Source organism: Myotis nattereri (assembly GCF_964212035.1).
Source record: "Myotis nattereri genome assembly, chromosome: 8".
NCBI classification, from domain to species: Eukaryota; Metazoa; Chordata; class Mammalia; order Chiroptera; family Vespertilionidae; genus Myotis; species Myotis nattereri.
The window spans coordinates 3,447,037-3,471,944 of record NC_138083.1 but is presented as its reverse complement, the minus strand read 5'-3'; the positions used below and the strand labels follow the sequence as shown (position 1 = coordinate 3,471,944).

General features: G+C 62.1%; 2 protein-coding genes across 8 annotated transcripts; both read left to right on the top strand.

Annotated features, from left to right (window-relative positions):
- Nucleotides 1-7,300: 7,300 nt before the first annotated feature.
- Nucleotides 7,301-12,304, top strand: MRGBP (MRG domain binding protein). 4 transcript variants are annotated; one of them, XM_081097730.1, is made up of 5 exons: nucleotides 7,301-7,500; nucleotides 7,680-7,801; nucleotides 9,473-9,554; nucleotides 9,785-9,859; nucleotides 10,006-10,413. In XM_081097730.1, the coding sequence occupies exons 1-5, from the start codon at nucleotides 7,353-7,355 to the stop codon at nucleotides 10,170-10,172; spliced, it is 594 nt and encodes a 197-aa protein (XP_080953856.1). In that variant the 5' UTR covers nucleotides 7,301-7,352; the 3' UTR covers nucleotides 10,173-10,413. The 4 variants fall into 4 exon arrangements, with proteins under 4 accessions (XP_080953856.1, XP_080953854.1, XP_080953855.1 ...); XM_081097728.1 differs by lacking the exon at nucleotides 10,006-10,413 and adding an exon at nucleotides 10,437-12,304 and having other exon boundaries at nucleotides 7,322-7,500; XM_081097729.1 differs by lacking the exon at nucleotides 10,006-10,413 and adding an exon at nucleotides 10,452-11,318 and having other exon boundaries at nucleotides 7,322-7,500.
- Nucleotides 12,305-14,259: 1,955 nt separating this feature from the next.
- Nucleotides 14,260-22,258, top strand: OGFR (opioid growth factor receptor). 4 transcript variants are annotated; one of them, XM_081097636.1, is made up of 7 exons: nucleotides 14,260-14,515; nucleotides 17,024-17,092; nucleotides 17,592-17,670; nucleotides 18,960-19,038; nucleotides 19,785-19,851; nucleotides 20,380-20,528; nucleotides 21,087-22,258. In XM_081097636.1, exons 1-7 carry the CDS (start codon nucleotides 14,360-14,362, stop codon nucleotides 21,970-21,972), a joined length of 1,485 nt encoding a protein of 494 aa, XP_080953762.1. In that variant the 5' UTR covers nucleotides 14,260-14,359; the 3' UTR covers nucleotides 21,973-22,258. The 4 variants fall into 4 exon arrangements, with proteins under 4 accessions (XP_080953762.1, XP_080953761.1, XP_080953764.1 ...); XM_081097635.1 differs by having other exon boundaries at nucleotides 14,263-14,536; XM_081097638.1 differs by having other exon boundaries at nucleotides 14,305-14,515; nucleotides 17,029-17,092.
- Nucleotides 22,259-24,908: the final 2,650 nt, after the last annotated feature.

Here is a 24,908-nt window from a genome sequence, read left to right as displayed (position 1 = left end):
CGGGCAGTGGTGCCACCAGGGCCCGAGCCCGGCCACAGCGCAGAGGCCCCATCCCCGTGCGCCTCTGGGGGCCAGAGGTGGAGCAGGCTGGGCACCCCTGGGTCCCTCACGCCCACATGGTCCTTACACCTGACTGTCCCCGGGGCCTCCAAACTGTCCCCTCAGCCACTGCCATCCCGAGCGGGTCGGCACCAGCACTCTCCGGACACCTGCTGCAGGAGCAGCGGCTGCCCGGCCGGGGATCCGGGTGCGGGTGCGAGGCCTTGGCGGCTCCGCCAGCCCCTCCCCGAGCTCTGACTGGTTCTCAGGAGCCAGCGGGGAGCCTGGGAGCTGTGCGTACCCGTACCCGGGGTTCAGGGACGCCCTGCAGCCCCTGCGCCCACTTCCCCTGAAGGGCACTCGGTCAGCCACACCGCTCCCGGCCCGCGGGTGACCACAGCTGTGCGCACCGCCTCCTGCCGCCATTTCACCCGCGGCTCCAGGGCTCGGGCGGCCTGAGCGCCCCTCCCGCTGCCCCTGCCCCTGCCCCCGCCCGGCCCTGAGCTCGGTGCCAGCGCCAAGGCTGAAGCGGCCGGCGGGCCGATGGACGCGGAGAGGAGGCGGCCTGTCCCGGGCAGAGGGGGCGCCTCCCTCCGCCGGCGCTTCCTGCAGCCGCGTGTGCTTCGCTCCGCTCACGGTGCAGCCCCCCCGCCCCCCGCCTCCCGGGCAGGGCGCCGGCCAGCACGCTCCCGGGCGGCTCCTCTCCGGCCTGCACGCTCCTCGCTCCTCTCCTCGGAGAAAGCCAGGGACGGGGCGGGCCGGGGCGGCTCGGCGGACCGTGCGCGCCGGAGGCGGGGGCTCCCCCTCGAGGCTCCTGCCTGCGCCCCGGGGGCCGCTCACCCGGCGGCTCGTCCTGCCCTCGGCCCCGGGGACGAGGTTTGTTCCCTATCATGTCCCCCCCGCCCCGCGCTGTGCGACCAGGAGAGCCACCCGCCACCCTCTCGGTTCCAGCCGGAAGCTGCCCATCGGCTCTGCGTGGCTTCCTCCCGCGCCCGCCCGCCCGCCCGGCGCCACCTGGGGAGAGCCTTGTGCGGCTGCGCGGGGCCTGCGCACGTGGGACGCGGACTCTCCTGAAAAAAAGGCAAAAGGCCCAGCTCCACGCGCCCCACCCACTGGCGACACCTTGATTTCAGAGCGTGACCCTGCGTGGAGGACCAGCCCCACGAGGCCCTGACCTACACGGTGGACGTGCCCGGGGAGAGCCTGCGGCTGAGACTGCTGCCACGGCGTCATTTGTTGCAGCAGCAGCAGCAGCAGCAAATCGCTACAGTAACCACTGCACCACTTCCTGTGCTTGCTGCCCTATGGATTCAGACCATGTGCTTTTCAGTCTTTTGCTCTAAGAAAGCTCTGCACTCCCTGGCCGGTTTGACCCAATGGATGGAGCGTCGGCCTGCAGGTTCCAGGTTCAATTCCGGTCAAGGGCACATGCCCATGTTGTGGGCTCAATCCCCAGCAGGGGGCGTGCAGGAGGCAGCCAAGCAATGATTCTCATCGATGTTTCTATTTTTCTCCCCCTTCTTCCCTAAAACCAATAAAAGTATTTTTTTAAAAAGAAAAGAAAGCTTTGCACACCTGGCCAGCAAAGGGCAGTGGTTGAGCGTCAACCTATGAACCAGGAGGTCATGGTTCAATCCCCCATCAGTGCGCATGCGGGGGTTGCAGGCTCGATCCCTGTAAGGAGCGTGCAGGAGGCAGCCAATCAATGATTCACCCTCATCACTGATGTTTCTATCCCTCTCTCCCCCTCCCTTCCTCTCTGAAATGAATAAACATATTTTTAAAGAAAGCTTTGCATGTGTGTCGTGCACACGTGTAGAGGAGGATAAGCCAGCCCTTGAGCCCTGAGCTCAGCCCAGCCCAGTGGTCACCATCCATAGACCAGGGAGCTGGCTCAGCCAGTGCCAGCAGCGCCCAGGGCCCACCCCGCAGTGCCGTCTGATGCTGGGAGTTCTGCAGCCTTCACCTGCCTTGTCCTGAGCAGACCACATCCTGGATCTGAATTGGAGACCACGGTGATGGGGGGCGGGGGCCCTGCTCCCCGTCTGCAGGGAGTGGACAGCTCTGAGCTCCTGAACCAGCATGCCCTGCTCTCCGCAGTGTTCCAAGTACTGCTCTTGAGGACCAGCCTGGGACAACATGGTCAGCAGTAAGTGGACAAAAGAGGAAGACCACGGGGACACGCACTCCAGCCAGTGTGGCCCAGGCTGGGACCCTACCTCACCGCCCCTTCCTCCCACCACTAGCACCTTGGCTACTGCTCACTGATGTGCACCTGCTCTGGAGGCCACCTCTGCGGAGCTTTCTGCTGTCCTGAATGAATGATGGATAGTTGGTGGATGGATAGACGAATGGATGGATGAGTGGGTGGGTGAGTAGGTAGATGGATGGATGGATAGATGAGTGGATGGATGGATGGATGGATGGATGGATGGTAGATGGGTGGGTTGATGGATGAGTGGATGAATGGGTGGTGGATGGTGGATGGATGGATGGATGGATGGTCGATGGGTGGGTTGATGGATGAGTGAAAGGATGGGTGGATGGACAGTGGATGGATGGACGGTAGATGGATGGGTGATGGATGGTGGATGGATGGATGGATGGATGGATGGATGGATGGTAGATGGATGGGTGATGGGTGATGGATGGTGGATGGATGGATGGATGGACGGTAGATGGATGGGTGATGGATGGTGGATGGATGGATGGATGGATGGATGGATGGTAGATGGATGGGTGATGGGTGATGGATGGTGGATGGATGGCGGATGGATGGGTGATAGACGGAAGGAGAGTGGTCAGATGAATGGATGAAAGGCTGGATAGAGGAGGAGGCGAGCAGTACACTATAGGTCAGTGATGGCGAACCTATGACACGCGCGTCAGAGGTGACACGCAAACTCATTTTTTTGGTTGATTTTTCTTTGTTAAATGGCATTTAAATATATAAAAGAAATATCAAAAATATAAGTCTTTGTTTTACTATGGTTGCAAATATTTAAAAATTTCTATATGTGACACGGCACCAGAGTTAAGTTAGGGTTTTTCTTTTTTTTTTTTTTTTTTTTAAATATATTTTTATTGATTTTTCACAGAGAGGAAGGGAGAGAGATAGAGAGAGTTAGAAACATCGATGAGAGAGAAACATCGATCAGCTGCCTCCTGCACACCCCCCACCCGGGATGTGCCCGCAACCCAGGTACATGCCCTTGACCGGAATCGAACCCGGGACCTCTCAGTCCGCAGGCTGACGCTCCATCCACTGAGCCAAACCGGCTTCGGCTAGGGTTTTTCAAAATGCTGGCACGCCGAGCTCAGAAGGTTCGCCATCACTGCTGTAGATGCTGCAGAGCTGGCTCAGGGCCAGTGCAGGGCAGAAGGAATTTGGTTTCAGAATGGCTGTGCCTGCCTGAAAAGAGAACCGCTGACTTCACAGAGAGCATTCGCTGTTCTCCACATGGGCCCGGAGAAGCATTTTCTTTTTTGTTGAAGTGCACAAGGAAGCAGAGCTGGCCTGTGGGAGCTGAGTCAATGGGGAATGATCCCATCTTTTCAAAATAAACTCAGCCCTTGTTTTTCCCTTGAAACTGACCGAGAGCTGACATGATGAGCACCCCAGGCGCGGCCTTCATGGCATTTGGCGCTGTCACGTCACTGTCCTGCAGCATTTTGAGGTCAGAGTGGTCCCAGGGCTCTAAGAGCTCCAGGGAGATGAGAACAGCAGAGGGAAATGACACATAACACCGCCATCAGATGGCGCATAAAGCCCTCATCATTGGAAAATAGAGCTGGGGAGGGAGGGCAAGTGGGAGAGAGTGTCTGTGGGGCAGAGGCGTCACTGGAGTTGGCTCTTGCCGGATAGAGGTCTTCAAAGCCAACATCAAAAAACACCAGCCCTCGGAGACCAGGGCCTCCTCCCTTCTCTCCGGAGCTGGGCCGCATTGAGCCGAGAAGCTGAGACTAAGTCCCCGTCACTGTGACCACACTGCCTTCAGCAGGGCCCCTGATCAGGAGGTTCCCGCCCCTCACCCGTCTCCACCACCCCCAGCAGGACACCCCCCTGGAGAAGGACTTCCTGCAAACTGGCCCACGGGCTCCCCGGGGGCCAAAGGAGGGGAGAGCAGAGGGGCTGGGTCGGTCAGTGCCAGCAGGGCAAAATGAGTGGTGCCCGCGGGACCCCCCTTTCAGGGAAGATGAGAGAGTGGGGGGTCATATGGGCAGAGTGCAAAGCCCGGCACCCAACTAGCACAGTGGACCAGTTACCAGTATTCCTGTGCCTCGGTTTCCCTAACACAGACGGGATGATGGCCACTGGAACCGAATAACCAGGAAACCCCCCTCTCCGCTTGGTCCCTGCAGTCCCGGGTAAGGCCATCAGCTCTCACAGTCGCCACTGCCAGCCAGACAAACGTCCTCCCGCAGGGCCTGGCTCTAATGACAGAGGGCTGTGCCCACGGCGTGGAAGGCCACATATCCCACAACAGAACTGGGGAATGGGGAGATGGGAAAAGCAGCTCTGCCCGTCTCCCCTGCCCACTGCAAGGCACCTGGAGAGCAGCACTGGAGGCAGCTGGCAGCACCTCCCACGGGGGCCCTCACCTCAAACCGCCTGGAGGACTGCTCACAACAGCGCCCTCCCCAGGCTGACTCAGCAGGGCGGGGACACACATGGGCTGACGCGCGCACACATACGCACACGCGCACACAGGCACTGCATCCCGCTGTTGCCGGGCTGCTGGAGAGTGGCCACTCCCACTTGGAGATGCCGGGCCACCAGAACTTCCACCCTCCTCCTCTTGGTCCATCCCACCGCCCACAGGTGCGCAGGCGGACAGCGTACCTCACCACAGGGCTTTTCCTGGCAGAAACGCACAGACTGTCCAGTGAGGCAGAAGGTGATGAAGTTGGTTCTTGTACACCCTTCCCTGGGGGGTCTTCTGCACCCACAAAATCAGCCCAGGAGGACCGGGGCTGAGGTCTCCCTGGCCATCACAGCAGAGATCAAATTTAGGAGTAGGATCGTCAGATAAAATATAAGATGTCCAGTTAAATTTGCATTTTAAATAGTGAATAATTTTTAATATAAGCTTAACCTATGCAATATTTGGGACATACTTATACTGTAAAATTATTCCTTGTTTATCTGAAATTGGAATTTAACTGATGTTGAATCTGGCAACCCCAAAAAGAAGCCACCCCCCCACACCAGTCGGGGACGATCAGCAGCTGAGCCTGGCATCCGTGGTTCCTCTCCTCCCTGGCCCAGCTCAGCGCTGCAGGGCTGTGGTGGGGACAATAATAGGACCAGGACAGGGTGCTGTGAGGGTCAGTGGAGCCAACCACAGCGCTTCCCTCCCCAGGCGGGACAAAAGTCCCCGGTCACCACAGCGATTCCTTCTCATATGCCCTTCTGGAGAACTGGACTTCCTTTTCAAGATGCCATCCTCTGGGTGGGCCAGGTTGCAAAGGAACAGCCTTCATTTGGTTCCTGCCTGCATGCTTCTAAGGAGCCCTGGTTTGGGTCCAAACAGTGAGTGGGAGACGCCCCCTAGAGGTGAGATGTGTGGGCTGCAAGCACCGGCTGGCCTTGGAGCAGAGAGCTTGCCAACCCCGGTGGAGGTGTTTGTGGGTCCCAGGCACCTGGGAGAGGAGGCAAAGATGGGCCCTGGCTGGTTTGGCTCAGTGGATAGAGCATCGGCCTGCGGACTGAAGGGTCCCGGGTTTGATTCCGGTCAAGGGCACAGGCCCGGGTTGCCGGCTCTGTCCCCAGTGTGGGGCATGCAGGAGGCAGCCGATCAATTATTCTCTCTCATCATTGATGTTTCTATCTCTCTCCCTCTCCTTTCCTCTCTGAAATCAATAAAAATATATTTTTTTAAAAGAAAGAAAAAGGCAAAGATGGGGTGGGATCGTGGCCAAGGAGCAGGGACCCCAAGGTGTCCAGGGCACAGTGGAGAGATTACTAATGGGGGCCACCCTCCACTGGGGGCTTTCTGCGTTGAGGAGCCTGTTAGGCAGCCCTGCTTCTGCCTGTGGCCACCACGGAGTCAAATCCCACTCTGGGCCAGGCGGGACCAGAACTCCCTGCGATCTCGGGGCTCCCCTGACAGCTGGAGGCCCTGGGCCGCTGCAGAATCCTCTCTGGGCCACCTCTCCCGCTGGAATTGTGGGGACTGCATCACCGGCAGCCCCCTTCACACATGGGAAGCTGAGGTTCGGCCCCAGCCAGCTGACCCCGCTCTGAGCCCACGTGCCTGTCCCAGAGAGTGAGCTGACCAGAGTCTATGGGGCCAAGGGGCAGCGCTCAGCAGCCTGGCTCCAGCTGTTACTATGAAGCCCGAACTGCAGCCGGGACACTGAGCAGGCAGACGGCTGGCAGGACGGAACCCCCACGTACCCCTGGGCAGGCGCCCTTGAGGAAACTGAGGCCTCCAGAGGCTCTGTGCCTGGCGCGACTCACACAGCTTGCAGGCGGCAGAGAAAGGGCACCCTCAAACCCCACCCTGGAACCTACAGTCATCGGGAGCCCCGGAGCGCACTACCCGCGGGCGCTGGGGCACCACGGGGGCGTGGCCTGGCAGGAGTGGGCGGGGCGGGCGGAGGCCCGGGATGCCTTGATTGGGTGCTGCTTTGATTCGTCACTGGGCTGCTGCCTCCCAGCCGGCAGCCCACCTTGGCCACACCCCAGGGCAAGACTCCGCCCCGCCCCGGCCGCGGTCGGGCGCAGACTAGCGGGTAACCTTCCACCTGGACCCGACCCGGCCCTGCCTCGGCCTCGCCCCGGTGCGGACCGCAGTTAACTCGCGCCGGGGTCTTTCGGGGCTCCGCCCAGGCCCTGCCCCCGCCGCACCCCGGGTCAACCCCCCAGACGCCCACCTGTATGGGCGTCACGGTCCAGATCCCTCCCCGTTGCGCCGAAGCCGCTTTGTGCAGTGCTCCGACCAGGGGTCAGCAGAGGCAATAGGAGCCCTTTAAAGCCCACGCTGGCGGAACTGACTGTGGCCTGTTCTTATTTCTGAATCGCTTTATTGGGGTGTAATTTGCAATTCCGCCATTTACATTCGACGGGGTAACCCAGATTGGGCAGCGATCGCCTCAACCGCCACCATCCCCTTCCCCAAATCCACTCCATTTCCGGAGGTCCGCGCTGCGTTACACGGCCTGCCGCCAGGGGGCGCCGGCGCGCCGGGACCCACCCGCTGCTGAGCCTGCGCCTGCGTGCTGAGCCGCAGAGCACGCACCCCGCGAGTGCGCTTGCGCGGAGCCGTGGCCCCGCCGCTCCCGCCGGGGGCTCGTAGCTGAGCCGGGCCATGGGGGAGGCCGAGGTGGGCGGCGGGGGCGCGGCGGGCGACAAGGGGCCGGGGGAGGCGGCCACCAGCCCCGCCGAGGAGACGGTGGTGTGGAGCCCCGAGGTGGAGGTGTGCCTCTTCCACGCCATGCTGGGCCACAAGCCCGTCGGTGAGCGGGCGCCGCGGACCTGCGTGGGGGCGGGGCGCGCCGGCAACGGCCGGGGGCGCGCGCTGGGCGGGGCCCCCTCCACCGACCCTGCCCTGCCCTGCCCGCGCCCCGCCTCTGCCCCTTCCCCACGGACGCCTGCCCCTCCTCCTCTCGCCCTCCAACCGGAGCCTTCCCCGCAGGTGTGAACCGGCACTTCCACATGATCTGTATCAGGGACAAGTTCAGCCAGAACATCGGCAGGCAGGTGCCGTCCAAGGTCATCTGGGACCACCTGAGCACCATGTATGACATGCAGGCGCTGGTGAGCTGGACCCCGCCCTCCCCGTCCCCCAAGGCCGAGCCCTCCAGACCTCGGTCTGTCCTCAGAGCGCCCGCGTCCTCGTGGGGACCATTCATTCAACCAGTAGCTCCGAGTGGGGTTCAAGAAAGCACAGACCTAGTGATGACAGCTGGTTACCGTGCAGAACCGACTGTAGATGGGTGATGAGTGAAAGCCTCTCCAGGGAGGTAACGCCGAGCCCAGGCCGAGCCCCGGCCCAAGGGAGGGGGGCATCTGACTTATGGGAGGTCCCAGGAGTGCTCGAGGCAGGACGGTGCCCACATTCCGGTCAGGTTAAGGTGATGTGGTGGCTTCTGTGAGAACCGGACCGGCAGGGTGTCAGCCAGGTTCCCTAGGTAACCAGGAGGGCCAAAGGGACAGGTGTTCCCCCCAGAGGAGCAGCAGGAGATCAAAGGAGGGCACCCACCTGGGGTCGGGGCACCTGGGTCAAGGCAGGAGCCTAAGCTGTGTCAGGAAAGGCTTGCCAGCCCCCGGCCTTCTGTCCAGATCCTGTGCTGTCCCTGGCTTCTTGTCGACCTCCAGCAAGTCCTCTGCCTCTGCTTGTCATGGTCACAGCTGTGTCCTGGGGCTGGCTGCTGTTTATGCACAGCCCCTGTGAGGGTCAGCTGCTGCACTAGAGGTGTCCTTCGGGGGTGGCCTTGGGTGCAAGGCCGAGGCAGGCCTGCACTCAGCAAAGCTCCCACGTGTGTCATCTGTGGGGTCACCTGGTCCCCAGGCACTTCCCACACCCTGACTTCAGGCTGCTGGGGCCAGAAGTGGGACACGGAGATGAGAGCAGCAGAGTCCTGTCCTGGGGAGCCCCTGGTGTCCCTGGGTAGGCAGGCAGGTAGCTCTGAGGCACAGACACTCACACGGGGGACCCACATGACAGAACCCGGGGGGCTGCAGGGTACACCCAGGGCTCTCGGCTCAGGACAGCAGCCCTCTCCCTCTTCCTGTCATGGCCTGTCACTCAGGCCTGGGCAAGACCTCAGGGATGGCACTGCCTAGACCCCAGCACCACTCTGGCCCTTGTTAGCACAAGTCCCTGGACCCTACCCACAGAGTGAGCAGGGGGACCAGCAGCCGGTGGATCACCGCGGCCGGAGATGCTGATCAGCACGTTGACAGCGGGCCGCCTGGCTTGACATGGCTCCCATGTGGGTGGTGGGTGGAAGCCCGTTTCCCGAATCCCCTCCCACCAACTCACCTTCCCTCGTCTGGTGTTCCGTGTATCACGGTCTGTCCCTTCTGGCACACGGGACCTGCAGGACAGGTGGAGCCTGACAAGCCACAGGGCCTTGGGTCTCTGCGCTCCTTACCTGCTTTCTGTGGGGTGGCTTTCCCAGCCCACATGCCCTGTCTCCAGGCTGCTGGGCTGCCGCTGCCCTGCCCTGAGGTGTGTGCCAGCAGGGATGGGGCCCAGCACATGTCAGGTGACACTGACCAGCATTCTTCCCACTAAGACCCCTGCCCTGGCTGGCGCTGGAGCTGTGCCCGCCCTGGTTTGTCGCCTGCCCACCTCCGCAGCCTCAGGGCAGCATTGTGCACTCACTGGGTGCTCCTGAGGTGGCTCTTACACATTTTTCATCACTTGCTAAAATCACACCTTTTTTGTTTCTTAAAAAAATTAAACTTCCTATTTGCCATCAGCACGAGTCTGAGATTCTTCCATTCCCGAATCCAGAAAGGAACTTCGTCCTCCCGGAAGAAATCATTCAAGAAGTCCGCGAAGGTGAGACTTGGACAGGTTAGGTTTGGGAATTAGGAAAGGCGGGAGGTGGGCAAGGGTGGTGGTGTCAGAGTGAAGGGCATGAGTCTCTGGGAGGAGTGAGGGTCTCTGGCCTGTGATGCTCGGCCCACCTGGGTGGTCGGGAGCAGCCCCAGCCTGAGCCACCCCAGCTTGGGCCAGGTGTAGTCACCCAGGAGTGTGGGCGTTCAGGGAAGGCAGTTGTCTCCCCACAGGAAAAGTGACCATTGAAGAGGAAATGAAGGAGGAAATGAAGGAAGACATGGACCCCCACAATGGAGCCGATGATGGTAAGTGTGTAGCTTCTCCCATCCCTCCACCGGGGTCCCGGGGGACACAGCACCCACCCCTGGCAAGGCCTTCCCACAGGGCGCAGCGCAGGTCCCCAGCCTGAATTCCTAGCCCGTTGCAGCCACAGCTACTCTGTCTGGTCCAGCAGTTGAAAGGCAGCTTCCATCTGCTCGGGCAGGAGCCTCGCCGGGCATGGACATCGTGCGTGTGGCCGACGCCATGAATGAACCGCAGGGCGGCCCCGGGCACCGGCGGGCCCAGTCAGGTGGACCCAGTGCGCAGTGCCGGAGGCCTCAGTACAGGACAAACTGAGTAGCAAAGGCTGGCTCCACCTGCAGCACAGGCGTGAGTGGCGGCGGGCGGGTCCTGCAGCCTGAGCGCGTGGTGCCCGAGGCCCCTGGTGGGCACGCCCTCAGGAGGACCAGGTGCTCTGTGGGCCGGGCGGGCGCCCCCAGCTCAGGAGAAGCTTGTGGGTTCAGAGCGTCATATGTGTAGATACAGAATTTTCTAACTGAACAAGAAGATGAAATAAAATTCTGGATATTCTGATTTCAGCCAAATGATTTTATTTCCCAGTTTTTTCATCTTCAGGAAGCTTGGGGAAAGCAACCGAAAAGTGCAGCAAAGACAGAGACAAGAACTCCTCAGACTTGGGGGCCAAGGAAGGGGTGGACAAGCGCAAGCGCAGCCGAGTCACCGACAAGGTCCTGACCGCCAACAGCAACCCCTCCAGCCCCAGTGCTGCCAAGCGGCGCCGGACTTAGATGCTCCTCAGAGAAGGGCTGGCAGGGCTCAGGTGCTCGGCCCCTGCTGCCTGCCCTGGGGTCCGGGGATCTGTGGCACCCACACCCCTAGAAAAAGGATCGCCGGCTTAGGTTGAGTGTGCTCTGTGTCAGTTCCGCTGCTCTCTGCACCAGCGGCCTGAGCTACAGCCTACATGACAGAGAGCCTGGAGGAATGAGCATAACACCATTGTCCCCGCCCGCCCAGGAGCACCAGTCTTCCCACTGGGCCACCTGTCCATCTGTCCGCTGCTCTTGCTCAAGTGACTGCGACCTCAGGAGAAAGGCCACACACGCCACATGCAGCGGCCCCTCCCTCAGCCCTGAGACACAGCTGGGGACTTGCCTCATTCACTTGTACTGTAACGATGTGTATAATGTGGTTGATATTTCACTATTTAATTTCTAAGAAACCTATTTTACTAGTGTTTTATATGAAAAAATACTGCAGAAGTTAAAAACCTATGTTGTATTTTTTCCAAGATGTTTTGCTTTAAGGTAATGAGCGACGGGATAATTTTTGCTCAGTTTTATATGCCAGACACAGAATTTGTGGTTATTTTTGTATTATCGAGTAACTTGCAAACAGACCAAACGAGTGAGTGGAGGGAGGCCCGACAGGAGCTGATGGCCGGGCCGGGGCCTGTGGCGCATTAAAGCACAGAAAGCAACCTGGGCTTGTGTGATTTTCATACCGAAGCCAGTCACTGGCTGCAGTCGGAAGTCTGTCGATGTGCTTGGCTCACGTGATCCAGTGTAGGCGCAGCTCTTAGCAGGTGTGGAGTGTGACGTGACTGACGAGGCCCTCAGATGGAGAGCAAACGAGGCACAGCTGCGCCTCCTTCCCGCTGGATGTCTGCGTGTGCCCGGGGCTGTGCACAGCAGAAGCCCACCAAGTGATGGAGAGGCCAGCCGGCGCACCGACAGACAGGAGTTTCCTGCCCACCCAGCAGCCTTCCCACCATCTGGGAGCAGGAAGTCAGAACTCGCTGCAGCCCGTCCAGGACCCTGTGCTGAGAGGCCGCCCAGCATCAGGTTGGAGGCTGGCCTGTGCCAGACCCATTTCTTCAGGCCCTTGAAGACATGGCTGGCACGCTGCCTCCCAGCAGGCCAACAGTGCTTGGTACCGAGTGTCTTGTGCCAGAGTCTGCTGACCCTGAGCAGCTGCTCTCAGCATCCACGCAGCAGAGCCTGCACTCCAAGGCGTGGGGGCCCATGGGTGTGTCCGCACCTGCCGCCTGGAGCAGGGATCTAGACAGAACCCAGGTGGTCGGAGGCTACCCTTCGCCACACCCTCCTGCCACTGCCTTTTCCCTGTGATGAAGTCTGCACAGCACACGCTGCGCTCACCCAGCTATCCTTGCAGCAGAGCAGGCAACAACTCTTCATGGGAAGAGAGCAGAGGTCTGCCTTCTAGAGAGTTCTAGAACACATGCAGGGAGATAGGCCCCTGCCCCTTGGCCTCCCTCACTGCCAGTGTCCAACCCCCTCAGTACCCACTCTGCCAGGTCCGGAGTTGTGATGCACAGAGAAACCTGGGTGGCACTCGGCACGGGAGGGGCTCCCTTCACTGGGTTTCCTGGGAAACTCCCATCTGGAACAGTGTCTTCAGGGACCTCAGAATTTGCTGGAAAAGCCTAGTCATTAAACCTGCCTTGTTTCAATTAACACTTTACTGCACTTTAAGAAGGGTGGGCAAGTAGCCCCACTCCCCATGCCCTGGCGCCGTGGGGGCTGCAGCCCTCAGCACTGGCCGAGCATCCCTGCCCTGGGCAGACACCGCTGCCTGAGGCCTCCAGGGCTGCTCAGCCCTCACCAGCCAGCTTCCCTGCACGTGAGTCCAGTCCAGTTGGCTGCCTGTGGTTTGTGCAGGTCAGGCTCAGCCATCTGTGGCACGTGATGTCTCCCAGCCTAGGGGTCTGATCTGTGACACGGGTCTAGGTACATCCACCATGTAGCATGGAAATGATCTGAACGAGAAAACAGGGTGGGGCTGCAGGAGGTGGGGAGGGGGCATAGAGACGAAGGCCTACGGGACAAAAAGCAGCACAGTCCTGCAACTCGGCGCTGCCCGGACACACGCCTGCAGGGCCGGCGGGTGGGAACCAGGTGGTGTGGTCTCAGGGCTCCCTGCTCTAGCCGACCCCCCACGGGGAATCCAGAAGGACTGTGGGCTCCCAGGCAGTGTTGAACACTTACTGAGCAGCAGCGGGCCGACCCGCAAGGCTAGTTGAGTAGGGATGGGCGGACTTTGGCCAGATAACATGGCCGCAACTATTTTCACTTTTGGAAAGCGTTAGGGCAGGTCTAACTTGGTCCCGCCTCAGCCAGACTTACAAGAGCCTGGCCAAGCACCTGGGGCAGCGTGTGTGAGGCCTGTGGATGGGACGCTGGTGTGATGCTCTTGGCCACCTCACACACCTGGGCAACAAGCTGCCGGGATTGCTGAGCCCACATGGCGTCCCCAGAGCCCCAGCTGTTCCCACAGCAGAATCTGGGGTGATTGGGCGTGGCCATTATTCATAAAGCAGCAGTTGGGCAGTGTCTTAAGTCAGGAAAGAGGTCTGCAGTCCTGGCCCTGGCAAGAGGCAGCAGCGGGCAGGCTGAATGGTAGGCTGCGGTGGTGAAGCGGGGTCCCCTCCTGCAGGGCTCCCAGAGCAGCAAACCTGGAATGACCCACAGCCCAGCACCCAAAGCCTCCATCAGAGGAGCCCCTCTACCCCGGGATCAGCCAGGGGCTCCAAGGCCAACTGCAAATGGGCTGACAAGGTCAGGCCGCTCCCCAGTCCTGTGGGCTGGCCCCGCTCCCTAGGAAATCTGCCCTGGCCGTTGGGGGCAGACATGCAGGAATGCCTAGGGCCCTGACCCTTTGGGGGCGTCACCACTGTCCTTTAGAAAGGGGAGCGGACTCAGCTCCAGACAGGTGGGCTGTGCGGGAGAGTTGATGGAGGTCGACGTGTCAGGGAGCCGTGGCACCAGCACCAAGACAGGCCTCCCGCTGAGCCCGGGGCGGTTGGAAGTCTCTGTCCCACTCCTGGCGGTCACCAGCTGCGCGGCATGAGGCCGGCACCATGCCCGGGCACAGGCAGCCGGCCCTCTCCGCTGGACCTTGCGGGGCTGGGAGAATCCGCGAGCCCCTGCGGGGCTAGGCTGTACCCCCTCCCGTCTCCCCCCCCCCCCCGCCCCCTGTGGCCCCATCACCAGAGGCCGCTCTCCTCACTGGGTTTTAGCTGTTTTTTGCGGTAATAAAGTGGTGCCGTCGTTCTAGAAGACGGTTTTACCTGGGGTGACCACCCCCAAGTTTCATTTTGAAGGTGCGTCACCCACTTTGCTGGAGGGAAGGGACATCTCGGGGCGTGTCTCCAGGGGGGCGTTCTCGGAGGGGAGAACATTAGGGGAATCCTGGGGGGTCTGGGGGGGTCCTAGGACAGGCACCCTCTGTGGACAACCTCCAGGGGCTGTTCCTCAGGGGCAGCCTCCCTGTGAGAAGCCCCAGACTGGCATCTTGGGGTGGGGGACACCCTCTAGGGGGGACGTTCTGGGCACGGGAAGGGGAAGTCTCGGGTTGGGGCACACCCTTCCCGGGCGGGCACCCTGGGCGGGCGGAGTCGGCAGCCCCGCGACCCTGGGCGCCCCGCCCCGCCCCGCCCCGCCCCCGCGCTTCCTCCCGGTTTCACTTTCGCTTCCGGCGGAGCGCGGTCCCGCCGCCACCCGAACATGGACGATCCGGACCGCGACTCCACCTGGGAGGACGAGGACGAGGACGAGGACGAGGAGGAGGAGGACGGCGGGGGCCCGAGCGCCGGGGGCGACAACGATGGCGAGGCCGCCGCCCTGGGAGACGCGGAGGACGAGGAGGAGGAGGAGGAGGAGGTGTGGCCCAGCGCGCTGCAGGTGCAGCCCCCGCACCCCCACGCCCCGGGAGACCCGCGATCCCCGCACCCCGAGACCCGCGATCCCCGCACCCAGGAGACCCGCGATCCCCGCACCCCGAGATCCGCGATCCCCCGCACCCCGAGACCCGCGATCCCCCGCACCCCGAGACCCGCGATCCCCGCACCCCGAGACCCGCGATCCCCCGCACCCAGGAGACCCGCGATCCCCGCACCCCGAGACCCGCGATCCCCGCACCCAGGAGACCCGCGATCCCCGCACCCCGAGACCCGCGATCCCCCGCACCCCAGAATGGGAGCCAGGCCCTGATCTGGGAAAAACTGTCCACTCCCCCTCACCCCCCGCCGGGGGTGGGGGGTGGGACGACGGAGGCATCTCCTGGAGACCAGACTTGGGGGCCGACTCCCTCTCCAGCTATGCCCTGTTCCCCACCCTGGTCCTCCTGCTCCCCTCATAATCTGATGGACACCCTGAGATCTGCCCCTGCTTGCCACCCCCACCCCATGGCCCAGACAGGAGGCTTTGCAGAGAGATCCAGGGCCACCCTAAGGCAGCTGCCCAGGACTGAATCTGTGGGGGTGGCATTTCCTCAAAAGGGTGCCCCTGGCACATCCTCGACCTCCTCTCTCTCACATCCACCTCCAGGCCTGGGGCTCTGTCTTCTGGATCCCAGCACTCCGTGCTGGCCACCTCCACTGCCCACCTGCCTCTGGGCCTCCTGGTGCCCCTCAGGGAGCACCGGGCGGAGCCTGTTCCCCACCCTGCCCTCCCCTCCACGCCTGACCCACCCCTGCTGCTCCTCTTGGGCTGGGGCTGGCCTTCCCCCCTCCTGGAGGTGCCTCAGGGGGCTGCATTCATGTGGCTTGGGAGCCAGGGTCCCTGGCTGTGCCCAGTGGTTACTTCTGGTTACCACCGGTTACTTGTTGCACTGTTACTTTTGTTGCCACCAAGTACTTGTCTTGCCACTGGTTACTTGTTAGCAGGGGCTATTTGCTAGCATGCACTGGGGTGTGGGTGCCACTGCTCTAGCTGGGCCCCAGGAGTTAGGGAGGGATGGCACCCGGAATGGTAGCCAGCACCCTGGGTCCCATTTGCTTTTGGATTAAGGCGTCTTGCCTGTGTCTAGAGAATCTTGAAGCCATCCAGGTGGTCTCTGGGATGGATTCTCCCGGGACCAGAGGAGAACACTGGTTTTCAGGTTTATCAATGTCTTACAGGGATCAAAGAGAGGGACCCCGAGAGGCTCCTGGGCCTGCCTGAAAGGCAGTGGCCTCAGCGCCCCAGTGTCGGGGCAGGGACAAGTTCCCCGAGGAGGCAGGCTGGGCAGTGGTCAGCGTCGTGGGCCTGGAGTCACGGGGCAGGAATCGGTTCTGTCCCCCAGCGGGTGTGGCGAGGGTTAGGTGGAGGACGCTGTCCGCCAGTTCCACAGGCCACGCTGCTGGAGGCCTGCTCTGCTGCCCGCATGGTGCCCGCTGGCCCAGGGGCAGGAGAAACAGAAACTGGTGGGGAAGGGGGACGTGCACCCGCTGAGTTCCGGTTTTGTTCCCTGCCCTTGGCCTGTAGGAGAGAACCTAAGCAGCTGGCAGGGGGCAGCCCTGGACCTGGCTGGAGTTCAGACCACTGAGGGGTGTTGGGGATTGGGGAGGGGCTGGAGCCTGGAGGCGCAGTGGTGGACCTGGCCTCCTGACCCCTCCACCACTTCTTGGCTCTTCCCAGGTGCTGGGACCCAGCTGTCTGCCCAGGATGAGCTGTCTCTGCCCCTCCTGCGCCCCCTCCCCCAGCCTCAGTCAGACAGCTGGGCTCCGCCCTGCCTGTGCCACCCACCCTGTAGCAGGTGGGGGGGGGGGCTGCATTTACTTAGCTTCCTGCTCGCCAGTTACCTCTCATCCTTCCCGGGACCCAGGTGCTTGGCCTGTAGAGACAGGGCTGCTGGTTTGGGAGGGAAGTGAGGAGCCTCTGACTTGCTGCAGAGAAGGGGCTGGTGGCCAGGAGACCCAGGGTCTGGTCACTGAGCCGTGGGATTGGGCGGGTGGGCCTGGCGCCCTGGGCGTTGGTCGTTGGGTCCTTCATCAGACCCTGTGACTAGGTGTGGGCCGCTTCTAGAGCTAGAAGTGGCAAGGCGCTGTCCTGGGGACACAGGCCTGGTGACAGTTTACAGCTCAGTACGAGGAAGTGCTGCGGAAGGCGGGCTTTCCTCGGGAGATGCAACTGCAGCTGAGGGGGGCAGCCAATAAGTGAAGCTGGAGCTTGGAAGGCTGCCCCCCAAGAATGTTCCCATGGGCCTGGGGGTCCTGAGGGCTGAGCAGGGGGCAGGCCTCACTCCAGCCACTCTGGGCTCCTCTGGTTTTGTTGACATCTGGCCCAGGTCCTTGCTGCCCTCACCAGGATGGCACTCGAGGTGGGGGGGGGGGGGTGTCTGCTTGCTGGCAGGCCTCTAGGGAGGGGGGCATCTCCCATGGGGTCTCATCGTCTCTCTTCTCTTCCCAGTCTAGGATGACGGGGTCCCTAAACTGGAGAGCCATGCAGGACACACGCAGGTACCGGCACCACTACCCGGTACGTAGCTGCCTGAAGCGCCCTCGAGCCCTCCCGCCCACCTGGGGCAAAACCCTCCCGCCTTCCACCTGGACAAGGCCAGTGGCACAGCGTGTTCCTAGGCCCCTGCCTCCGGAGCCTCAGCGGCCTTGCCTTTACTAGGCATCGTGGTGCCAGCTCTCGGCACAGCCACATGAGGCCCCATACCGCCTGCCCCTGCAGCGGTCTCCTGTGTCCTCAGCCCCTGCCCTCTGCACCCATGAGTCTCAGGAAGCCCTTGGGCCGCCTCCGGGTGCAGATGAAGGGGACCTCCCAGCACTGGTCCGCTTTGGGGAGGAGGAGGAGGTCGGAGGTGGGTGAGGAGCCCAGGTTGCCACATGGGGTCCTCACCAGCCCTCAGGGTGTCTGGTGTTTTCCAGTGGAGAGCAGATGCCCCTCCCCCAGGAAAGCGTTAGCCTGAGGGCCCAGGGAGGCCAGCCTGTTTCTGATTCTGTCCCCGGCACTCTCTCTGGCTCTTCAGGATTTGATGGAAGGGGACAGCAATGGTGACATGCCAAACCTGAGTTTCTACAAAAACGAGATCCCGTTCCGGCCCAATGGTGCGTGCCTGGCCGCCTGCAGCGCCCTCCTGCTGCGGGTCCCCTCTCCCCTCTCTCTGCCTCTGGGTCTTCTGGGACCTGGGCTGCTGGGACCTGGGCTGGGACTGGGGCACTGGGGCCTATAGCTTTCAGGTAGCCCCACAGCGCCCCCCACAGGCAGACTTGCTGTGATGGACCAAGCGGTACCTGCGGGTGGCGTTGCGGCCCCAGGTCGCTGTCACAACTACTTGGCTCTTCTGCCGAGCAGGAGAGCCACCTACACCAACGAGTGAGCAAGTGTGGTTTCCACATTTTCAAATGGTTGGAAAAATTTTAAGGTAGAATAACATTTTGTGACTTGAAAATTATATGAAATTCAAATTTCAGTGTCCATGAGTGAAGTTTATATACATATATATACATATACATGTTCCTTACTGATTTCAGAGAGGAAGGAAGAGGGAGAAAGAGATAGAAACATCAGTGATGAGAGAGAATCATTGATCAGCTGCCTCCTGCACCCCCCACACTGGCCTGTGCCCCACCTGGGAATCGAACTGTGACCTACTGGTTCCTAGCTCGATGCTCAGCCAGGCACGCACCATGCAGGGCCAGGCCGTCCGGACCATGAGGGAAGTGGTACCGGAACCCGTGGTCTGGCTGTTTCCCTGGGACGTGGCGTGCGCAGAAGCCATGTGGCCGCACGCCGTAATGCTCAGCCGGACCCTTCGCAGACACAGTGGCCAGTGGAAGACCAGCTACGGGGTGGGGCTCAGCTGCAGGTTCTGTGTGAGGGCAGAGCTCTGATGACAAGCCCTGGTGTGAGGGGCAGTGAGGACCCTCCAGCAAAGACAGGTGCAGGTCGGGGAGCACCTGTCCCTCCCTCGGGCATAATCGTCTCTCTGGCATCTGCTCTCAGGTTGCAAAGAGGCCGAGGGCCTAATTTGGGGGATTAAAATCACATGAGATGTACAACTCAGAGCTGCAGAGCCCCAAGAAAGGTGGTAGCCCTGGCCAGTTGCTCAGTGGGTAGAGCATCGGCCTGCGGACAGAAGGGTCACGGGTTTGAGTCTGGTCAGGGGCACCTACCTCCACTGCAGGCTCGATCTCCATGCCAATCAGGGTGCGTGCGGGAAGCAACCAGTTGATGTCTCTCTCTCACATCAGTGTTTCTCTCTGTCTCTCCCCCTCCCTTCCACTGTCTAAAAATCAGTGGGGGAAAAATGCTTGGGTGAGGATTTAAAAAAAAAAGGTGGGTAGCGCTTGAATAGCTCCCCACTGACTCACTGACGCGTCCCATGGTGCTCTAGGCTATTGCATTGAGTATATTCTTGAGGAATGGAGGGACAACTACGACCTCCTGGAGGACAACCATTCCTACATCCAGTGGTGAGCAGAGGGCGGGCGTGGGGCTCGGAGCACAGGTGGGCTCGGCATCTGGGGAGGGGCTGGGACTCCTGGGGAGGAGGGGCAGAGCTGGGGGGCTGAGATGGGGCTGGACCTCTGGGGAGGGTCTCCAGGGGAGGGGCTGGAAGGCCTGGCTTAGGCAAGCCTCTTCCTGGAGTCCCATGCATGCCTGCAGGCACACTGCATCCTTTCTGAAGCCGGGTTTGGTGCTGGCTGCGGGCACTGCCGGCTCGGGGTCTTCACTGTGAGCAGCTCTGTGCTGGCTGGGAGCTGAGGCTGCGTGTGGGGCAGGAAGGACAGCAGACAGCAGCCTGCCGCACGTGAGCCCCGCGGCAGCGAGTGCGGCCTGTCCTGCGTGGCTTCTGGTCGCCCTGCAAACAGTGTGTCTTTGAGGACGGCTCCCAGGGGGCCTCTCCTGGGCACAGGGAACTCTCAGCATCAGTGATGAGAGGGGAAGAATGAAGAACAGAAGGAACAGCTGGCCGGCCTGGGCGAAACGGCTAGCTGGTTGCCCTTGCTGTAGGCCACACGTGCCTGTCCTGTGCCCTGGTCTGTGATGCCCGCCCTGGAGCTCTCCTGCCCTCACCCCTTGACTTTATTGTGAGAGCCTGTGACATGTGTGTCTAGCGAGCCCCTTCCAGGGTTGAGTGGTGCCCAGCAGCATGTGCCTGCATTGCCGGGAGCCCGCGGCTGCCAGGGACGGGCCTGTGCTCTCTCTTCTCCCACAGGCTGTTTCCTCTGCGGGAGCCAGGGGTGAACTGGCATGCCAAGCCCCTCACACAGCAGGAGATCGAGGTGAGCCGGGCCTCTGTGTACCCCTGGGGAGCCACTCGTAGGGCAGGAGCTGGAAGTCCCCCTAATTATCTTCCCTCTAAGTGTTCCTCACCTCTCCCCAGGCGCTCCTCACTGACTTCCAGAGAAATCACCCTACCTTGGGGCGTCTGGGGCAGGCGCTAGCCTCTGCCGCCCCATGTTGGGGCTGGAGCAGGACCCCTAGAGGGATGGATGGGGGAGCCACTGAGCATGTGAGGAGGCGCAGCATGCTCCTAGGCGATGGCGAGTGCAGGATGCCGCCCTGGCGAGTCCTGAGCTCTTCCCAGCGGCTTGAGAATTCCTCTCAGGACTAAAGTGGACACTGCAGGCCCTGGTGGCCTTGTAGCCGCTCAGAGTACAGAGACGGTCACATGAAGGAGTTTCAGGGCTTCTTCAGCCTGAGTCTGAGTCCAGTCCCGGCCTCTAGTGAATCAGACCTGAGGGGGCATCGCCAGCTGGGTGTCTGTGGGGCAGCTCCAAAGCGCTCGCTCTCCGGGGGCTGCTTTCCAGGCCTTTAAAAGCTCCCAGGAAGCCGGGCAGCGGCTTGTCCGGGCCTACGAGCTCATGCTGGGGTTCTACGGAATCGAGCTGGAGGACCGGGACACAGGCAAGGTGCGGCGCGCACAGAGCTACCAGCAGCGCTTCCAGAACCTCAACTGGTGAGGACCCCAGCGGGGTTGCTGGCACAGCCAGGTCTCGGGCTGAGGAGGGGACTGTGCTAGGCTTCTGGCAAGTGCCCCGGAGCCCTTGTGGGAGCAGGGACAAGCGACTGCGGCTGAGCACCCTGCTCCTTGCTTGCAGGTTGGGGGGGGGGGGGGGTCCCTGCCTGATAGGGTGTGAGGGCCTAAAGGGAGTCCCGCTGGTCACTGTGCCCTACTACCCGTGGCGTGGGTCCGAGGACCCACTGGGCTGCGTCAGCTTCACAGCACCCCCTTGTGCCTGTTGGGAAGCCAGGTGGGGGGGGGGAGGGGTGGAGGAAGTGCAGGGGAGGCATCTGCCCGTGGGCACACTACGGGAGCCCCTCCAACCCTCCTCTAGCCGTGCGGGGGGAGGGGTGCTCCATGGGACCCAGGGGACCGGCACCGGCAAGAGGAGAGGGCGCATCCCAAACCCAGCCAACCGCAGGCTCCGGGAGGTGGGGTGCAGCCGGGGGAGGGGGAGGGGGAGGGCGGGCCCGGCTGAGGACCACCCGCGCCCTCTGCCCCCACCCCGTCCAGGCACAGCCACAACAACCTCCGCATCACGCGCATCCTCAAGTCGCTGGGCGAGCTGGGCCTGGAGCGCTACCAGGCGCCGCTGGTGCGCTTCTTCCTGGAGGAGACGCTGGTGCGCCGCGAGCTGCAGGCCGTGCGGCGGAGCGCCCTGGACTACTTCGTGTTCACCGTGCGCTGCCCGCGCCAGCGCCGCGCGCTGCTGCGCTTCGCCTGGGCGCACTTCCGGCCGCGCGGCCGCTTCGTCTGGGCGCCGCTCCACAAGCTGCGGAGGCCCCGGCCGCGCGCCCTGCCGGCCCCCGAGCCGGCCGCGGGGGAGGCGAGCCCCGCGGACCCCTTCCCGGAGGCGGGCGCCCCGGGGCGGACCTGCGGCGCGGGCGGGGATGGCGTGGCCGCCGGGCCGCCGCAGGAGGAGGGAGCCCGGGAGGGGGGCCCGGGGGCGCAGGGGCCGGAGCCCGCCAGCCCCACCGAGAGCAAGAAGAGGAAGTTGGAGCCGAACCGGCGGGAGCAGGCCCCGGGGGAGCCGGGCCCCCAGAGCGCCTCGGAGGTGGAGAAGATCGCCCGGAACCTGGAGGGCTGCGCCCTCAGCCAGGGCGGCCTCGGGGCCGGGGCCCAGGAGATGGGCAGCCAGGGGCCCGGGGAGACTGCGCAGCCCTGTCCCCCGCCCCCAGGGGCCAAGGCGGCCGACGAGGTGCGGAAGCGAAGGAAGGTGGACCAGGCGCCGGCCCCCTCGGGGCGTCCTGAGGCCGGGGTGGGCGAGGAGGTGGAGGAGGACGAGGCAGAAGGCCAGGGGGAGCCGGAGCAGGGGGCCCCCCAGAGCCCGGCCGCGGCCGAACCTGCGTCGGACGAGAGGGCGGAGGCGGGGCTGGCTGCCAGGCCCCCCACGCCTTAGGCTGGGGGACACCCGCCCTCCGCTGGGCCTGTACCGGGGGGGGGGGGGGGGGCCTCCTTGCCGGCCGCGCCCCGCGCCCGCAGTGCTGGCCTCGCGCCGGGGTCGCTGCCGCCGTCGGAAGACAGACCCGGACGGCCACGGACTCCAGAGTCCTTACCGCGACCTCCTCGCCGCCCCTCTGCGCTGCCCCGTCTTTGTAAACCTGCCCCGGAGCGGCCGGGGTGGGAGTGGGCTCATTTCTTAGTCTGGTGCCGAGGCCTTTTCTGAATAAACTCACTTGACTTAGTGTTTCGGTGTGGATCGCGGTCCTGTGGGCGCCAGGGTGGACGGGCTGGTTTCGGGAGATGCTGCTCTCCGGACTCTGGCCTAGTGGAGCAGCCCTCAGGCCCACCTGCCCCGCCCGGTGCTCCCTGATCACAGCGCACGGGCTGGGTAGTGGGCCTTGGCTGCATTTTGTCACGGGCACCGAGGCAGCTCTGCCCGCGGTGGGCAGCGTTCAGATGCCCGGGTCTAGACCACACCTTCGCCTGCCCTGATTCTGGTGCAGTGATGTGCTTTGGAAGGAAACTCACTCAGCAGTGTTCTCTGTGCTTTGTCCCCACCCTGCCAGCCACGGCCCCTTGCTGACCCTCCACCCCAAGGCACCGCCTCCCAGGACCCCCGGGCTCCTCCCACCCGGCCTGGGCACAGTGCATCCCTCCTGTCGCAGCCCTGCCCCCAGGACAGGGTGGGCGCCCAGCCTGGCTCCATCCCCCTGGGCCAGGGGCCTGGGCAGAGGGCCTTTGCACAAAAGTGATGAGCTCACTGCTCTCCTGAGGAGGAGGGAGCTGCTGAGTGTGACCGGCTCCTTCCCATGAAGAGCAGTGGCCACTAGCGCTAGGCCCGGAAGGGCAGGGGGGAGGGGACTCATGTGACAGACAGGTCGGAAGCCGTTGTGGAGGGAGACCCGGCCTTAACTCCCCAGCGCCCGCATGGGGGAGGGGCATGTCCTTAGCCCCCCTTTGCACCACAGAGGGACTGAGCACGGATGTGTTGTGGGACGTCAAACACTGAGTCAGGGACCCCAGTGGTCGGGGTCCCAGGTGAGAGCCTGTGGGGTTCAAGTTCAGATAGAGAAGCTTGATGCCAGAAGGAAACTCTACTCGAGTCACCCTGGCAGTGGCGTCTGTGCCCACAGCGGGGAACTGGGGACAGCCAGGCAGCTCCAGTACACTGACCCCCAAGCTCTGGCCCCTATCCCCCAGTCCCAGGCCACTGCAGCTCTTAGGGCTTGGCGGCAGGGGCAGCTCTGGGGAGCAGAGGCGTTTCCCAGCGGCAGGATGGAAGGGTCTGCTAGGAGCAGGGGCTGGGCTTGTTGCGGGCAGTGGAGCAGGATGCCAGATGCCAGGTGGCTCCTGAAGGAGCTGGAGGCCAGCTGGGCTTCCTTGGGAATTGGGGGGCAACTGGGAGGGACTGAGGCGGGAGCTGGGGGGCAACTGGGAGGGCCTGAGGCGGGAGCTGGGGGGCAGCTGGGAGGGACTGAGGCGGGAGCTGGGGGGAACCAATCTTGCTCCCCAGACCCTGGGCTTGGGGTGGCGGTGGAGGGCTTCCCCAGCCCGCTGCTGTCTGTGAGGCCCAGGATGGCTCCAGCTCTGCTGGAGACAGGAGCCCAGCCTCTCCGGTTCTTCCTGACGTAACTCACACCTGTCCCTCCCAGGTGAGGGTGCGGCCCAGCCTGAATGGGCAGCTGCAGTCTGACCAACAGTGAAGCCAGGTGCTTCCCTGAGGCTCCCTTTCCTGGTTCATCCATCGCCTCTCATTTGAATTCACATCGTCTCAAAAGTCCTGAGTTCCCACCTGGCTGGCGTGGCTCAGTGGTTGAGCTTCGACCTATGAACCAGGAGGTTATGGTTCAATTCCCAGTCAGGGCACAAGCCCAGGTTGCGGATCGATCCCTAGTGTGGGCATGCAGGATGCAGCCGATCAATGATTCTCTCTCTCATTGATGTTTCTATCTCTCTCTCCCTCTCCCTTCCTCTCTGAAATCAATAAAAACACATTTAAAAAAATATAAGTCCTGCCCTAACCGGTTTGGCTCCGTGGATAGAGCGTCAGCCTGCGGACTGAAAGGTCCCAGGTTCGATCCCGGTCAAGGGCATGTACCTGGGTTGCGGGCACATCCCCAGTAGGAGGTGTGCAGGAGGCAGCTGATCGATGTCCCTTTCTCATCGATGTTTCTAGCTCTCTATCTCTCTCCCTTCCTCTCTGTGAAAAATCAATAAAATATATTTAAAAATATATGTATATATAAGTCCTGCGTTCCCACATGTGGAAAAGAAGCTGACACGATGTGCCATGACCCCTAAATATGCAGATATCTTGGGGTGGGCCTGTAGGTGACCTGGATGTTGGAGAGGCCCCTAGGGTGGCCATGGAGGCCACCTGGCCCCAGGTGCTGCCCCTTCCCCTCCCAGAGTGAGTGATCAGTTTGCCCAAATCCAGGGAGCCCTGAGCTGCCTGGGGCTTGTGGGAAACGGAGCACCTGACGCAGCCTTAGAGTCCTTATTCATCACCGCTTGCCCGGCCTCAGGACCCTGGTGGTCCTCCTTCCATTCGGCCAGAGCCACCACTTTGCTGTCCCGTGGGGTGAGGGGTGCCAGGGGACAGCCAGGCCTTTGCCAGCCATGGCTCATGTGGATGGACCACTCAGTATAAAGTTTGGGGTAAGGCCCTGAAGTAGGAGGTATCCCCAACCTGGCAGACGTGGCCCTAGCCCAGTGATGGCGAACCTTTTGAGCTCGGCGTGTCAGCATTTTGAAAAACCCTAACTTAACTCTGGTGCCGTGTCACATACAGAAATTTTTTGATATTTGCAACCATAGTAAAACAAAGACTTATATTTTTGATATTTATTTTATATATTTAAATGCCATTTAACAAAGAAAAATCAACCAAAA